Source organism: Eriocheir sinensis, chromosome 18 (genome assembly GCF_024679095.1).
Source record: "Eriocheir sinensis breed Jianghai 21 chromosome 18, ASM2467909v1, whole genome shotgun sequence".
In the NCBI taxonomy this organism is placed as follows: Eukaryota; Metazoa; Arthropoda; class Malacostraca; order Decapoda; family Varunidae; genus Eriocheir; species Eriocheir sinensis.
The window spans coordinates 20,267,109-20,280,302 of NC_066526.1; the positions used below are offsets into that span (position 1 = coordinate 20,267,109).

The following is a 13,194-nucleotide window of genomic DNA, read 5'->3' on the forward strand; positions in this document are numbered from 1 at the left end:
GTCTCTTCATATTGTTTTCTGTTTTTTGTTTTCTTTTCTCTCTTCTTCAATATATCTTACTCTTTTCTGCGGCATCTACTCCTTCCCTCCCTCCCTTTCTCTTCATACTGTTTTCTCTTTTCTCTTCTCTCTTCTTCATCTTCAATATATCTTACTCTTTTCAGCGGCATCTACTCCTTCCTTCCTTTCTCTTCATACTGTTTTTTTTTTCTCGTTTCTTGGTCTTCATTATATTTTTCTTTTCTCTCTTTCTCACTCTCTGGGCTTTCCTCGGTTCTCCAATAAGTAAAGAATCGATGGAATCCATTTACGAATTTGTGACCTTCATCCCTCAGAGGCAGAGTGTGTGTGTGTGGGTCCACCTCCACCTCCTCCTCCACTTCCATCCACTTGCTCCCCTTCCACCTCCACCCCATTACTGGCCCTCCACTCCCATTCCCTTCCTCCCACTCCACTCCCATCCCTTTACTCCGCCTCCATTTCCACCCCCTTCCTCCACCTCAATTCCCTTATTCCACTTCAGTTTTCACCCCCATACTCCTACACTCATCCACCCTCTCTCTCTCTCTCTCTCTCTCTCTCTCTCTCTCTCTCTCTCTCTCTCTCTCTCTCTCTCTCTCTCTCTCTCTCTCTCTCTTCCACACATTCAAATCTCTTTTCGTAGTCTCTTTCATTCCACTTTTGTAGCTTCTTTCATTTCATTTCCCACCCGTTTTTACTACAAACTCTCTCTCTCTCTCTCTCTCTCTCTCTCTCTCTCTCTCTCTCTCTCTCTCTTACAAACATCAACGCCCATTTTTCCTACCTTGCTTTCTCCCTTCTCATTTTACCCTACTTTCTTTCTTCTCTCTTCTATATTCCTTCCTTTTCCTATTCACTCTACCTTCTCTTTTTCTTACCCTACCCTTTTCTCTTTTACCCTTCCTCCTCCTTCTCACCTTACGTTTTCTTTCCTTTATTCCATTCTTTTGTCTTTTTCCTTCCTCCTTTCTTTTTTTTCCACCCTACCTTCTCCTTTTCTTAACCTATCTTCTCTCTTTCCTTACCTTCGTTTCACCCTCCTCACCCTGCTATCTACATGCCACCCATCTTCATCTCCTCCCAATCCCATCATCTCTTTTAACACACACACACACACACACACACACACACACACACCTTCACCATCCACCTTTTACTCCATCCACACTTCCTCCTTTCCACATCTTTTCCCTCCACCCACCACCACACAGGAAGGAGGAAGGGCACGTGTCACTCCTCCCCTCCAGCCCCCTCCCCCCTCTCCCTCCACTCCCCCCTTCCCTCTCCCTCCCTCCCTCCCTCTAGCTCAAGCGAAAAGAAAAAAAATAAGATAAGCACTCGTCTCGGGGTAAATGATGCTCCCTCCCCCCTCCCCCCTCCCTTCCATATACCCCCCCTCCTCCCCCCCTTGTCAGGTGGGAGGCTTGTGCTCACTGAACGCTCCATTAAGCAAATAGTTTTCCTCGTAGTCTAATGAGATTCACCCCCCCCCTCCCTCCGTCTCCCTCCTCCACCCCCTTAACCCAGCCCCATACTCTCTCTCTCTCTCTCTCTCTCTCTCTCTCTCTCTCTCTCTCTCTCTCTCTCTCTCTCTCTCTCTTTGCTCTATGTCCTGTTACCTCCTCCTCCTCCCCCTCCCATCGCTAACCAGGTTCTCCTCCTCTCCCCTTCCCTCCCCAGCCTCCCTACCCTATACCTTCCCTCCCTACCTCTTCCCAACTGCTTCCATCTTCCTCTGTCCCTCCCCTCCCACCTCTCTCTCTCACTCTCTCTCCACCCCTCACTGATATCACACTCTTCCCTTCGGTCCTTTCCCTCCCTCCCTCTCTTTTCTCTCACAGCATTTCCCTCTCCCTACCCCCTTCCCACTGACTCCTTCCTCCCCCTCTCCTTTCACTAGCTTTGCCCCTCCCTCCTTCCCGCTCCCTTCCTCCTCTTGTCTCTCTCAGCGTTGCCCTCCTCCCCCACCCCCTTCCCGCTGGTCGCCGCTCCCAAGAGGAATTACTTAGCTCCTCGGCATGTTACCTTTTTCTCGAGCATTAGGCTATTTTCTCTCCCTGCGGCCTCGTTAACATCCCCGGCAGAAGAGCAAGACACACTTCAGACAACAAATACATCTCGTTAAGTCGCTCAACAAGTTTCTTTTATCGAGCTACACTCAAGCACCCCACTGTGTAGTTTAGTAATAGTGGTGATGAGTGCAAAAGGCTTGGTAGTTGTTGTAAGTGCCAATACGATAGAGACATTCAGGGTTAGATAAGTTTATGGATAGTGAGATTAGCGACTAGGTAAAGGAGCTGCCATGTATAGTTTGCCAATAGAATGATGGATGTGTGGAGCAGGATTGGTAGTTATGTGATGAGTGCCAATACGATAGAGACATTCAGGATTAGATAAGTTTATGGATTGTGAGATTAGGTGGGTTAGGTACAGGAGCTGTGCTGATGATGCAGTAGTGATGGGTGAGTGGAACAGGGTTGGTAGTTATATGTTGAATGCTAATACGATATACATTCAAGAAGAGGTTAGATAAATTAATGGAGAGTCAGGTTGTGTGTGGTTAGGTTTACAGGAGCTGCCTTATATAGACCCCTCTTTGGATTCTTTTAAGGAGCAGCGAGTAGCGGGCTTTTATTTATAATTGTTTCCTCTTTTTGTGCCCTTGAGCTGTCTCCTTTGTTGCAAAAAAAAAAAAAAAAAAAAAAAAAAAATAGCAGGTATCAAAGTTACGAACACTGAAATGCTTCACGAACCAACCGACACATTTACATCTTGCGCACTTTATGGACATAACCTTTAGCAGACTACTAAGTGTGTGGGTACTTACCGATTGATGACTTAGATAAACCCTCCCGGCAGAAGAAAAGTCGCACCTCTACACCTGAATCACTGAGAACTGACTGACACTGACAGAAGAGGAAATCTGTGGGGAGGGGAGCGGGAGAACCAGCCGTATGCAGCCTCCTGATTGGCCGGCTGGGGTATCATGCAGCAGGGCGGGCAACCACACGACAGGGCTGCCACTCCTACCGCGCTCGTACAGTGATAACATGATTTTTTATTATCATTCCATCCAGAGAAAGTAAAATATGCGTCTTACAGTGAATCTTCCCTCCCGTTATATCCAGAAAAAGTAGAAAACACGTCTTACGTTGTTTCTTTTTTCCCCCATTACATTTAGAGCACGCCAAAACATGCCTCTGATAATACTTTTTCTATCCCATAACACCCAGAGAGAACGTCAAACAGGAGTCTTATATAAAATGCTTCTTTCCCATAACACACAAACTCAAATAAATGTCTTACAATGCTTCTTTCCCTCATTACATTTAGAGAAAGTCAAAACAAGTATTACAATGCTTTTCCTTTCCCATAAGACCCAGAGAGAACGTCAAACAGGAGTCTTATATAAAATGCTTCTTTCCCATAACAAACGAACTCAAATACATGTCTTATAACAATGCTCCGTTTTCCCCCATTACATTTAGAGTCAAAAAAGTATTACACTGTTTTTTCTTCCCCATAACACCCAGAGAAAGTCACAGGCGTCTTAAAAATCCTCCTTTCCCATAATAAACTCAAATATGTGGCTTATGATGCTTCTTCCTTCCTCTCACACTCAGAGATAGTCAAACACGCGTCTTACAAAATAATTCATTTTTATTTGATAGAAACACTTTCATTTATAAACAGCCAAGACCATCGATCATACAAATCTGGGAGTCAGTGCGAGGAGGGCGGGGTCCTGCGCGGCCTCATGGTGGGCCGGCGGGACGCGCCTCCTCGCGCCCAACACATATTATCCAAGCAGAGGAAAGAGGCAATGATTTATTCATATTGATATATATTTATAGTAATGGATTATTTGATGTGTGGATACCGGGAAATAAGAAGCTAATAAAAGGAGCAGGAGGAGAAGCAGGAGGGGAAGTGATGTGTTGTAGAGTGTTCTTTTGTGTTGTGGTTAGTTTGTGTTGATGTGTTGTGTTGTGGGAGTGTTGTGTGTGTGTGTGTGTGTGTGTGTGTGTGTGTGTGTGTGTGTGTGTGTGTGTGTGTGTGTGTGTGTGTGTGTGTGTGTGTGTGTGTGTGTGTGTAGGGCGCGATTGAGGCAAAGCATAAAGAAAGCACGGAGAGGTGAGCCAAAATAACTAACTAGAATTAAGAGAAAAGTTGGCCAGGCAAGTAAAATAAAAATACAAACAAATTGTTACGCAATAAAACAGTAAATTCAGTTTTGTGTGTTGACTTTGTGTCTACTTGAAACACTTATTTTTTTAGAAACACATGAAATAAAAGGTTATTGATGCAAATAAAGCAAAATTTAAGTTGGTTAAATAAATTGAGAAAAAAAAGTAATATAATTTAAATATTCTGATTGTGATAAATTGGTGTTTTGAAGCACCTTTTTATATTACATGAAATTAAGTTATCATGATACTAAACACACAAAAAAATCACACTAATTAATAAAAAGACAATCAAACAAAAACTTAAATTGTTTGAAAATTGTGACGAGTTGGTGCCTCAACTCGAAACACTTCTTCGTTTAATATTCCGAAAAATCAAATGTTATCGTTGTGCAAATAAGAAATAAAAAGAAAAACAAACAAAATCTGTATTGTTTGTATATTCTTAGTGTGATAGACACAACTTTGAATAAATTAAATAAAAAACATATAATGTCTAAAGTACCAATAAAATAAATATCACATTCACTTGCAAATCAAGGGAAAAAAAACACAGCTGCATGAGTTAAGCAAAGAGAATAAGAGACAAGTTTCGAAGGAGTATTAGATAGAGAAGGAAAAAGTTAAGTAAATCAATATGAAGTACAAGAAAGCAAAGAAGAGAAAAATTAGGCGGAGTATAACACAGCAAAGCGTAGGCGGGAGATTAGATAAAACCGGAAAATAAAAAAGAAGTTACAATAAAAATCTAGAGCACAAAAAAAATAATAAAGCAGGATGGAGCACAGTTAACATGCCTCGGGGGACGGTTCTCAGACCTCAGCAACCGACAAGCGAAAGAGGAAAAAAAGGATAGAGGAAAAAAGTGGATAAACGAAGACGATATGTAGTTTTCAGCAGCAAGAAAAGAGAAGAAAAAAAAAGAGAGAACAGGAAAACAAAATTGAAAAAAAAAAGAATAATCAAATACGAAAAAAACAGTAGCAAAAGACAGGAAATCCCCACATCAACGCCAGGAAACAGAACAACAGGAGGGAGTAAATAAAAAAAGGACCAAGAAAACGAGGCTCAATTGACTGACTTACTGACTGACTGAAGGAATCAACTCGGCGGGTGGCGGCGAGGATGCAAAACTCAGCCAGGTCCTTATGAGTCTAGTTCTTCTCTGCGACCATTCCTGAACTATCGATAATATATACACGGGAGGAGGAGGGGGGGTTAAGGGGGGAGGGGGACACGCTAAGTATATACATCCTTGTGAGAACCGTAATGTATAGCTGGTTGTTCTGCTTCTGCTTCTTCATTATCAGACGTATGTACAGAAATCACATATAGTACAACATTAAAGTAAACGTGGAGGAAAAAAAAAGCTTAATGTCTACTACTCTTTTTCTCATCTTTCTCGTTTTTGCAAGAAATATAAATATGAATCTGTGTACATTACAGATATAAGCAGCAAGTCTTTGGCAAAAATCCCATACAAACGCATTTTTTTTTCTAAGTTTACTTGGAAAATAAAAATTTCTTGGAGTATATTACAAACATCCATACTCGGTCCTGCTCTGAGACGCTCGCGGGACATCCACCCTTCCTACTGGTCAATGCGTTAGCCAATGGGCGGCCGGTTAACATGTCCTCCAGCCAATGAGAATGGACTTATGAACCAGACGAGTATTGTGAGGGTGGCTAGCGAAGGCAGGAATGAGTAGAGATGAACAATGTACAGCACTCATAAAATGTGAGTAATAATAGTAGTAGAGTAGTAGTGGTTTGCAACAGCAGCAATAGTAGTAGTAGTAGTATTGGAAGTAGCAGTAGTAGTAGCAGTAGTAGATGTGGAAAAGTTGTAGTAGTGTTAATAGTACTTGTGGTTATGGTGTTGGATTAACGTGGGGGTAAAATATACTGTGGCGGATAAGGGGAGTCGAGGAGGAGAGGGAAGGAGGAGAAGAAGGAGGGAAGGAAGCAAGGCAAAGGGCGAGAACAGGCCCAGACCACAGCCTTCTCAGGGGCGCCATGGAACCCCGCGGAAGGCAAGCGTGTGGTCTTACTTTTTTCATCTCTTCTACAAGATAACGTGGAGTCTTCGCCCTCAGGTGTGAAGGGAACGACTTAAGGTGCAGCTCATTTCCGTTCCATTCACCTGTTTGAGTAATGAATGAACAGCGACGTACGTATGGAATATTTAGTATAGTTATTCATAGTGTACTGAAGTTTGGTTTCCTACATTACACACTGACTAGCTCGACACTGAAATGATCCTACAGGCAAGATCTGGTGTGTGTGTGTGTGTGTGTGTGTGTGTGTGTGTGTGTGTGTGTGTGTGTGTGTGTGTGTTGATTTTCTACCACTGAGTGAACCACGGTTGGGTGATGGTCGTGTTGCCTTAACGCTAGGTCGACTGACTGACTGACCGACTGATGACTGACTGACTGACTGGTGGCGCGGCGCCGTCCGCTGCGGGTCATGTGTTCGGAGCAGCGTCCTTAATAGAGTTATTCGCTACGTCAAAAGTCTGGTCAGGCGTGACTGGCTACGCTGGGACGCGGGGAACGTAGAAAACGGCGGCTGAATGGACTAACTCATGAGGTGGAGGAGCAGCGGAGGGAAGAGACGGAGGGAGGGAAGAGTCGGAGGTGTAAAGGTTCAGAGATAATTTTACACACTATTATTTACATAGTGAGTTTCTGAAGATATAAAAATGCGTAAACTTAATAGCACCTTGTGCCTTCCTCACCGGGGCTGGCCGCCCCTCTCAAATGAACGGTTCCCGAACGTAACAGAAGGGTGGCGCGCGGCGGCGGCGACGCCTCAGTGTGCCGCCGCCACCTGAACCAAGACGAAGCCTTACTGTGGAAAGGAAATCCATCATTCGCTAATTCTTCATAAAATATTCACAATTCGACAATTCGTATTAATTTCCCTTCAGGATTGAAGTGAACGTGTTCCCGCGGGACATACCTGGCAGGGCCCGGGCCGGGCAGTGCAGCCCCGCCCTGGCCCCGCCGGCCTGACCCGCGCCCCTGGCGGGGCAGGACCACGGCAGTGCCTCCGGCCCGTGGCCGCGCCTGCGCCCACGCTGCGGGCGCCGGGTGAGGGAATGGGGTGGAATGTGCCTCCCCGCGGCCGTCGTGGCGGCGGCCGCGCGAGTCATCGAGGAAGTTCCGAGTGACTAAAAACATCGCGACACACCGAGACACACATACACGCATACATATACATAATAAAATAAAGTACAATAATATCTTTGGTTGAACATTTGATGAAAGTGAAAAATAAAACATTCCTTATAACACCACAAAAACTGCTTGTGGGTGCCGGAGCTGTTGGGGGTTGGGGGACGCTGGGGGTGGGGTGGGGGGGGATGGGCGTCCGAGACACTGCCTGGCCGGTGGCGTGGATGTCATATCAAAAATACATGAAGTGAAGCTGACTGAGGTGCGGACACTGATGACGGTGTTCCTCGGGGTCTGCCGAACAGCTCCACGTCAACATGTGTGGACATGTCAACATACATATGCAGGAAACAGACATATACGTTTGCAGCTTCTACGGTGGGGTGGTGGTGTGGTGGTGGTGGCGGGGAAAGCTCCTGGATAACCATGGTGTGTGTGATGAGGGAATGAGGCTCGTGTGGTGCACCAGTGACGCGTCATGCCAGTGGAGCGTCGTGGCGGGGCGGGGCGGGGCGGGGCAAGCAACGCAAGCACACACACAGTCGGCAGCTACACGCGTACTTTCAATGTCAATTGAAACCTACATTTGTTTCTTTTCATCTTCAGATATCGTGTCTCGTCTGCCATCACCGGGAGGAGGGTGCCACGGCGGCGCCCTTGTATGAGCCCCATCAAGAGTCTGTCTGACAGGCCCCGCGCCCCGACGTGCTGCTCGCCGCCTCGCCGCCACCAACACTCTGGCCGCGACAAACGTTCCTCCTGAGCCTGCCGTCCCTTCACTGTCTCGCTATTTCACTCGTCCTCTCGGGGACACTTCCATCAAGCACTCAACAGACGATGCGGGGGAGAGCAGCGTCTTCTCTTCTTTGTCGAGTCTCCGCGAGTTGCTGAGACACACGTAAGACTATTACTTTGTTTGCGTGGAAGTTTAACATACGGTAATATTTATGGTTTTGAAGTGGATATGATGATGAAAAAAAAAAAAAAAGGTAAATCTTGTGTTTTCGAAGGTGTTGATGGGGGTGGCGGCGCCTCCTCGGCCCCATCACTCAGCCACTGCCGCGGACGCTGGCGGGGGGGTGGCGGCCGTGTCAAGTCAGGTCACGTGCCGCCGCCGCCGTCGCCGCCTCGCCCCAGGACACGTCGGGCGCGGGGAGAGTGGCAACAAGTGAGGGCGAGGCTGCCGCTCCTCCCTCCCTTCCCCTTTCTCCTCCTCCGTCTCTCTCACACGGGAGGAAAGTCAACCGGACGAAATGTTCAAGTCGAGAAGTGTACGTTCTTCTCTCCCCTGTAGTGTGTGTGTACGTGTGTATCGTCTTCCATCCACCACCTCTTTGGCCGCGAGAAGGGAGGAACCGGAGAGACACGGCGGGGGGAGAATGGTCGGGGGCGGAAGGGAGAGAGGGGGGAGAGGGGGGTGGGTGGGAGCTAGCAGAGGCCCCTCCACCACTTGCGGCATCGATGTGACCTTCGGCGCGTCTTGGAGTTCCGTCTGGTCCTCTTGGTGTCCTTGAAGAAGCGGACGTTCGTGGGGTCATCGAGCAGCGCCGGGTAGGTCTCGGGCGGGTGAAGGTAGCGCGCCGTGTAGCTGCTGACGGAGCCGCGAGATAACAGCTCCTCGGTTTCGCTGGAGGACCACTCGACCGTCCCCGGCAACCCAGCGGACAGTCGATCTCTCTCCTCTGCCCAGGCGCGTCGTATGGCCAGCTGAGGAAGGGAAAAGAAGAACATAAACCCCGTATTCTTCAACGTCTCGGCAACCCAGATCACATGTTTAAAAAGGCGCTCGTATACAAGTTGCTTGGGTTTTCATGGACTGTTTTGTTACCCTAGTGATAGTTTTACGCGATATCTATAACTTGGACGGGAAAATCACCAATGACAACCGGGTTAATCTTCTTTGTGGACTTGGAAAATTGTCGTAATGAGAGACTGATATGTTAAAGAATGTGGACCCAAGCCTCTTAACCACCACTACAACTACACCCCAATGAAGTACTTACAAGATGATTCTCCCAATTGATAACAACATGTCTATCTATCTGTCTCTATCTACATCTCCTTCGCCCAGTCTTGTCATCTAGTCACCCACCTTCTTTGCGTGTCTCAAGAGCCGCTTCTTCTCCTGCTGGATGGTCGTGCCGTAGCGGATGTGGATGACGGCCGAGGCGCTGTGGAGCTTGACGTCCACGAACTTGTCGCTGCCCTCGTCGCTGGGCGTGAGGGGCTGCGAGGTGGACGGCTCGTGCACGGTGATGTTGACCTCTCCAGCGAGACGGTTCAGCTGCGTCATGTCCTCAGAGGCCTTCCAGTAGTTCTCCTGTGAAAGGCGATGGTGGTGTTTAAGGGCAGGATGTTGTGGTGTCCTTGAGTCATGTAAGAGGTAAGAGGAGGTAAAGAAGGGAAAAGAAGGGATAAAGTCAGAGGGTATTCCAGGGTGAGGTGTGGTGTATCGTATGTAGTAGGTTCAAGAGTATGTAAAAGGTTCGATTAGGTTCAAAGGTGTGTAGTAGATTCAGGTAGGTTCAAAAGTGGTGTAACAGGTGCAGCTGGTTGTGTTATAGGTTCAAGACGAGGAAAATAGGGCAAAGGAGGAAAGATAAGGCAAATAAAGGAACAGTTTGTCGAATAGTGTGAGCTGAGGGTCTGAAAGTTTGCATGCAGATGGTGTGTAATACTATAAGAAAGACATCGGGGGTTATACGAGTGGCCGAGTGATGAAATAATCTAGGCGTCCACAGCAGAAGTCATGACTAAAGTAAAAAGTGGACACCAGGAGGAGGCAAGCGAGGAACCAAAGGCGGCAGGAAGGAAGGAAGGAAAAAGGCCGCAGAGGTTGGGGAGAAATAAAAGAAGTGAGTAGCAATGTTTCGGAGAAGGGAAAAGACGAGGGAGGAGGAAACTAAAACAGAAACAACTGAATACTTCACGGAGGAGGAAGAAAAAGGGGGAAGCGGAGAGGAGGAAGGAGAAAAGAGGAGCGAGGAGGAGGAGTGCCAAAAAGAGGAAAGGCAACAAGACTAACGAAATGAAAACAAACGACGAACGCAAATGGAAACACGAGGAAAGGTTGGAGTCGAGGCACATACATTTTCCTCGATGCAAAAATGTTTTCCCAAAGTGAAATAACAAGAACAACATTCCAAATAAATGCAAGAGCAGCAGCCACGGTCCACTCTCTCTCTCTCTCTCTCTCTCTCTCTCTCTCTCTCTCTCTCTCTGTCCTTAGTATTATAGTTTTCTTGTTTTCTTTTTATTATTTTACGTTATCTTTTTTCCTCATTAATTCTAAATCGTTCACATTATACACACACAAACATCTCTCTCTCTCTCTCTCTCTCTCTCTCTCTCTCTCTCTCTCTCTCTCTCTCTCTCTCTCTCTCTCTCTCTCTCTCTCTCTCTCTCTCTCTCTCTCTCTCTCTCTCTCTCTCTGGAAGAAAAACACATTTATTTTTTGAGGCCGTAGGGCAAAATCTTCACAAGCAAACAGTTTTACATGAGCACATCAGTTCCCAAGTTATTCCAAATTTATTCACGAGGTTTCGAGTCCTGTAGGGAGGAGGAGGAGGAGGAGGAGGAGGGTGAAGAAGAGTTAAAAGTTGAGATGAAAAAGGTAATGACTTCGCCTCTTCCAGTATGTTATTTTTCATGTTATTTTTTATTTTTATTTTTTTTGGTTTATTTTCGGCGATGTATGGAAAGCTTGTGTGTGTGTGGAAGTGAATTTTTGGTGGGAATTGGGATGCTCTCTCTCTCTCTCTCTCTCTCTCTCTCTCTCTCTCTCTCTCTCTCTCTCTCTCTCTCTCTCTCTCTCTCTCTCTCTCTCTCTCTCTCTCTCTCTCTCTCTCTCTCTCTCTCTCTCTCTCTCCAATCGATATTCTCCCTCGCCCTAAACTCTTGCAATTCCGTGTAATCCTTGTTTTTCACTTTTCCTCCGTTTCACCCTCTTCGCTAATCCATCCTCTTCCCTTTCCTCCCCTCTATTCTCCTTTCCTCCCCTTTCTTCCTCTATCTTCCTCTCCTTTCCTTCCCTTTCCTCCGCTATCCTTCTTCCCTTTCCTCCACTACCCTCTTCTTTCCTTCATTATCCTCCTCCCCTTTCCTTCGTTATCCTACTTCCCTTTCCTCCTCTACCCTCTTCTTCCCTTCATTATCCTCCTTCCTTTCCTCTCCTTTCCTGCGCTGTCTTCCTCCCCTTTCCTCAGCTACCCTCCCTTCCTATGTATTCCTCTTTCCTCTCCTATCCTTCTCCCCCTCTCACTCCTTTCCTCTCCTATCCTTCTCCCCCTCTCTCTCGTTTTCTCCCCTTTCCTCGCTATCTTTCCCGCTCCTCCTCTCCTTTCCTACCCGAACGCCTATCTTTATCAGCAGCCTTCCCCTTAATCGCCTCTTCACTCTTCCCCGCCAGGTAATATCTCTAGGGAAATCCCCAGACATCAAGGGCCTTTTAGGGAAATCTCTGCCCGTAATCGCCCTCACTTCGACGTAATCGCTTTAATCGCCCTAAAATCCACCGCCGCCCTAGACGAGCCTTAGCGACGGGGTGTGAGTCTCGGGTCATTATTATTGTTATTATTACCATTTTTATAATATATTCAGTGCTTGGCGAGACCTTTATGCTTAACTTTCTAATGGCACAAAGGAACAAAAGGATGTTGTCTAAGAGTAAAGGCACTCAAGCTATCATTATTTAGCATAGGAAAAAGACCGCTCCCTTTTTGCATTTTTCCACGTTGAAGAAGCAGAAGAAATGCGTGTTACGGTAGGTTATTGAAGTGCCAAACAGGTCTATAAATACTGATGTCTTCTGAAATGGTCCCACCCTTAACTTAGCATACTTGTCCCTTTGGCCACTGATGATTAAGTTGGGTCGGTATGTTCATTATCCTCCTCCCTTTCCTCTCCTTTTCTGCGCTGTCTTCCTCCTCTCTCCTTAGCTACCCTCCCTCCCCTTTCCTCTCCTATCCTTCTCCCCCTCCCACTCCTTTCCTTCCCTTTCCTCGCTATCCTTCCCTCTTTAGCCTAGCATTCGTGTTCCTTAATCTTCTTCCTTTGACCAAGAAGACGTGTGTTAGCCTAGGTCATGTCGCTGGTAAATTCTGAAACCACTTTTCTTTGTACGTATTTCCTTCCGCCTACGACTCAAACGCTTTCACTAGGGAAGTAGATAGACGCCTCTCCATCTGATTTTGATCCTCTTTCGGCTACTCTATCATCATCATCATCATCATCATCGTTTAACGTCCATTATTATTCCCTATGGCGGGGTTGGACGGGGTATGAGCCTCCTCCACTGTTGCCGGTCCATAGCCATTTCTCCCAACATGTCTTATGACCCCAACTCTAACCAATCATACTCGTTTCCTAGGTCTCTCTTTTTACCTTCACGACATAAAAGACTGTTAGAGGACTGTCGTATTAGATTAACGAAGTTCCAAGGTCTGAAAGTACTAATGTCTCACAAAATGGACCCGGTCTTAACCTAGCATTCATGACCCCTTGGCCTCCTCTCACCTTGACGAAGTAGAAGACGTGAGTGTTGTGGTAGGTGAGGGTGATGTCCAGGAGCAGCGAGTTGTTGAAGACGGAGGTGAGGACGTCCCGGAAGATGGCGTTGGCGTGGTCCGTGGGCGTCACCATGGCGCGCCCACCCACCGAGGACACCAGCAGACCCTCACCGAAGGGCCCCGGCACCGTAGAGATCTCCACCTGCGGAAGGAAGCGGAGGGAAGGGGTTAAAAGTGGAAAGGATGAATGGAGGAGGGGAAAAAAGGGAAGAAAAATTGAATGGACGGGGAAAGAGGGGGAGG

At 46.9% G+C, this 13,194-nt stretch overlaps 1 protein-coding gene and 1 long non-coding RNA gene across 7 annotated transcripts in view; one reads left to right on the forward strand and one right to left on the reverse strand.

Moving 5' to 3' along the window:
- The first annotated feature begins 3,542 nt into the window (after positions 1-3,542).
- LOC127000432 (uncharacterized) lies at positions 3,543-4,173 on the forward strand. Its single transcript, XR_007754036.1, has 2 exons — positions 3,543-4,073; positions 4,118-4,173. It is a non-coding gene; the product is annotated as an uncharacterized LOC127000432 (long non-coding RNA).
- The window catches only part of LOC127000431 (teneurin-a-like), a 382,877-nt gene continuing 373,346 nt past the window's right edge, over positions 3,664-13,194 (reverse strand). For all 6 annotated transcript variants that reach the window (XM_050864152.1, XM_050864150.1, XM_050864149.1 and 3 more), the window contains 3 exons: positions 12,899-13,093; positions 9,477-9,704; positions 3,664-9,091 (listed from right to left, as the gene is read on the reverse strand). In XM_050864152.1, coding sequence (XP_050720109.1) covers positions 8,813-9,091; positions 9,477-9,704; positions 12,899-13,093 — 702 coding nt within the window. In that variant the 3' untranslated portion in view covers positions 3,664-8,812. The remainder of the gene's footprint in view (positions 9,092-9,476; positions 9,705-12,898; positions 13,094-13,194) is intronic.